Below are 3,469 nucleotides of genomic sequence, written 5' to 3' on the forward strand. Positions count from 1 at the left end.
ATCAGCTCCAGCTATCGCCTCCTCTACTATTCCTGTTTTCCATTTACCTCATTTTATTCCCTCTTCCTGTATGATCACGATATCTCCCACCTTTAGATTTCTGTGCTCTGTATGCCATTTTTTAAAACTATCAATGAAGTAAAATAACTTTGCGTCCACTTATTCCAAAATTGCTCAACCAAATACTGCATAAATTTTAGTCTTCTCGCATGTCCTCCTCGATCATTCCACGGTCCTCCAGGAGCTATTTTAGAGGATCTTCCAATTAATAGGTCATTCGGACAAAGATATTTACCCTCCTCTGGTTTAGTAGGGTGTTGTCCTATTGGCCGGCTATTAAGTAAATCAGACACTTCGAAAAATACTGTCTGTAGCTCTTCACATGACAACACTTGCTCACCAATAGCGTGAAACAGCGACTTCTTAACACCCTTAATAAGTGATTCCGTGACGCCGTTTTGCCAAGGAGCATCAGGTGTACTATAAGTCCACTTGGTTCTATGTTCAAGCGCTGACTTATTGAGCGTCTCTTCCATCGCAGCTAATTGCGAACCATGGTCAGTGAAAAGTTCCGTTGGATATCCTCTTATTGAAGTAAATCTTCTAAACACCTTCTGCATGGCACCTTCATTAAAGTCCACGGCTAGATCGAGGTGTATGGCTCTAGTCACCAAACAGTTAAATATTACACCATACGCTTTACCTTGAGTTCTCTTCTGCACTTCGCCTTTAATCTAGAATGGTCCGAACAAGTCACATCCCACATATGTCCATGGGGGAGAAGGCTGTAATCGCTGCATTGGTAGTGGACCCATACATTGTTCCTCTGTTTTTCTTTCGAATCGTCTACATTGTACACATCTATATCTGATAGATGAAACCAGCGACTTTAGTCTCACAATCCAAAACTTCGATCTTATCTTGGCCATAGTAGTGCTCACTCCATTATGACCCTCTCTGTGGATTTTCTCTGCATATAATCTTGAGAACTGGTGATCGTTTGGTAGGAGAATCACCATATCATTGTCGTGACTGAAATGAACATGGTTTTTCACTCGGTCTCCAACCACTATCATGCCATCGTCTCGTAGTTTTGGTCCTAATGTACCGTAGATTTTTAAAATTTGGTAGAATCCTTTTCTCTCAACTCTACCATCGGACGCTGCACTACACGTATCCAAAATGACTCAGCATCGTCTAAGTCTTTGGGAAGTAGGTTATTGTATGCAGCCCTAAAACACTTACGTTTAAATATGCCTCTGATGATGGCAGTTACTCTCAATAACTTGTCGAAGTTACAGAACCTCGTCACATTTATTGGTGTTTCATTCATCACCCGCATATCCGCTGCCATGACGACGAGGTTTCTCTCCGGTAAATCTGCCGTACGGCAATCTTGCGATATCGGCCATTCAGTAAGTGGTCCTTTCATAAATGATGGGCCTCTAAACCACTGTGAGCCCTTTAGCTCCATCGCGTAGACTCCTCTCGACACTATGTCAGCTACATTGTGTTGTCCGGCAACCCACCACCAATCCATCGGATTACTCGTTTGTTGAATCTCTCCAATTCTGGTGGCCGCAAATGTCTTAAACCCATAACTCTCCTTCTGTATCATTGAGCGTACTATCTCAGAATCAACAAGTACAGAATCCTCTCGAGTCGGAGCTTACTCTCCTCCATTATCGTTTTTGCCAAGCGAGCCGATAGGACGGCGGCACTCAACTCGAGCTTGACAATGCTGGCAATCCGGATTGGTGCTACTCTACTCTTAGCTGCCAAGAGATTTGATTCAAATTTGTTGTAACCCACATTATATCTTACGTACGCTGCTGTACCAATGGCTTCATCGGAGGCATCTGAAAACATTACAAGAATGGGGTCGGACAGCTAGAATCCCAGGTGGCTTTACACTTCGTTTAATGTTTATGTCCTCACACGCTTTCACATCTCTGGAAAAATCAAACCAATCAGCGCAATCTTTGACATCCAATTGGTCATCCCATTCCAACTTTTTCCCCCATAGCCTTCTTAGCAAGATTTTAGCTTTAACGGTCACTGGCGACAATAATCCAAGGGGATCATAAATAGCATTTGTGGCACTCAAGCATTTTCTCTTCGTTAACTTCTCAAACTCGTCAGTTAGCTGTGTTGGTATTGGTACCTTTAATTGATCATCTCTGGGGTTCCACTTCAGCCCAAGAAATTTCGTGGGTTCATTCTCCACTCCAGAAACAATCCACTCTTTCATCATAAATTTTCCTTTAGCCAGCACGGTGTCAATTTCTTTAGCTCTCTCGTATGCTTTGTTGACGTCGGGTACATTATCCACAATATCATCCATATATACATTGTTTTCTAAAGTCATGGCTGCTTCTGGGAACTCATCCTTGTATAGCTCAGCGGTCTTTTGTAATGCTCTGATAGCGATTGTGGCTGATGGTCCATCTCCAAAGTTTACAGCAGTAACACAATACGTGCGAATCGGTTGGTTCACATCCATATTTCTCCATAAAAAGCGATGGGTGTGTTGGTCCAGCTCCGAGATGCCAACGCTATGATAAATCTTCTTAGTATCACCCACCAATGCGACATTGTCTCGTCGGAATCGCAGGAGCACTGCTAGAATGTTATTGTTCAGATCGGGTCCCTTCCCCCAATACTCATTAAGTATGTGGCCATGATAACTTGCGCTACTATTAAAAACAATTCTAAAGGGAGTACTCTTGCTATCTGGTTTGGGAACACCATGATGTGCAATGTAGTGCACGGGACCTTTATACCTTCTCATTTCATCTTCATTCACCTTTCTAGCTACCTCTCTTTTCACCATGTCATCGATTTGGGATGTATAGCAGATAGCGCCAGTTGGATCTTTGAACAGCTTTTTCTCTAGAGCTTTTAGCTTGACTTCTGCTACAGGTCTGTTATCTGGCAATTGGTGTGGGTCTTTGATCCATGGGTAGCGTGCTGGCCACCTACCATCCTCGTACGTTAACCCATCGTCAATTAAGTTTAGTTCCCTTTCTTCTCTTAAGGTGTATCTCTTAGCTCCTAGGGGGCAATTGCCACATTTACAGCCTCCACACCTTGGACTGCATCTAACACCAATACTCTCGATATCTAAAAAGTCAAAATCAGGTTGTTGTTTAATATGCGTTAAGTTGATTGAGTTTGATTCACTTCTGCACATGGAGTGTTTTCCGAAGATCATCTTGCCGAATGGCCCTTCGCACAAAGCAAGCTCATCTACAGTCTTTAGAACACTCGGGAACAGATTTGTATTATCAGCCCCAATGAGTAACTCTACTGCCCCAGTAGGTCATTCTACTTGACGTTTGTCAACTCCCAACATACTTGCCATTCTTGCAGTGTCTTGTTGTATTAGGTTATTGGTGATGTGCGGCATCCAAATACCTCTATTTTAGTGTCTGCTTCTCTCATCTTCAATGGTAGGATATAACTGTAC

General features: G+C 42.9%; 1 protein-coding gene across 1 annotated transcript; it reads right to left on the minus strand.

The window, feature by feature from the left end:
* Positions 1-1,846: 1,846 nt before the first annotated feature.
* On the minus strand, positions 1,847-3,214 carry LOC117103114. The gene has a single exon (XM_033243609.1). The coding sequence runs from the start codon at positions 3,212-3,214 to the stop codon at positions 1,847-1,849; it is 1,368 nt and encodes a 455-aa protein (XP_033099500.1).
* Positions 3,215-3,469: the final 255 nt, after the last annotated feature.

The sequence above is a fragment of the Anneissia japonica genome, unplaced genomic scaffold (assembly GCF_011630105.1).
Source record: "Anneissia japonica isolate Jap-2015-1 unplaced genomic scaffold, ASM1163010v1 scaffold10584_len24564_cov95, whole genome shotgun sequence".
In the NCBI taxonomy this organism is placed as follows: domain Eukaryota; kingdom Metazoa; phylum Echinodermata; class Crinoidea; order Comatulida; family Comatulidae; genus Anneissia; species Anneissia japonica.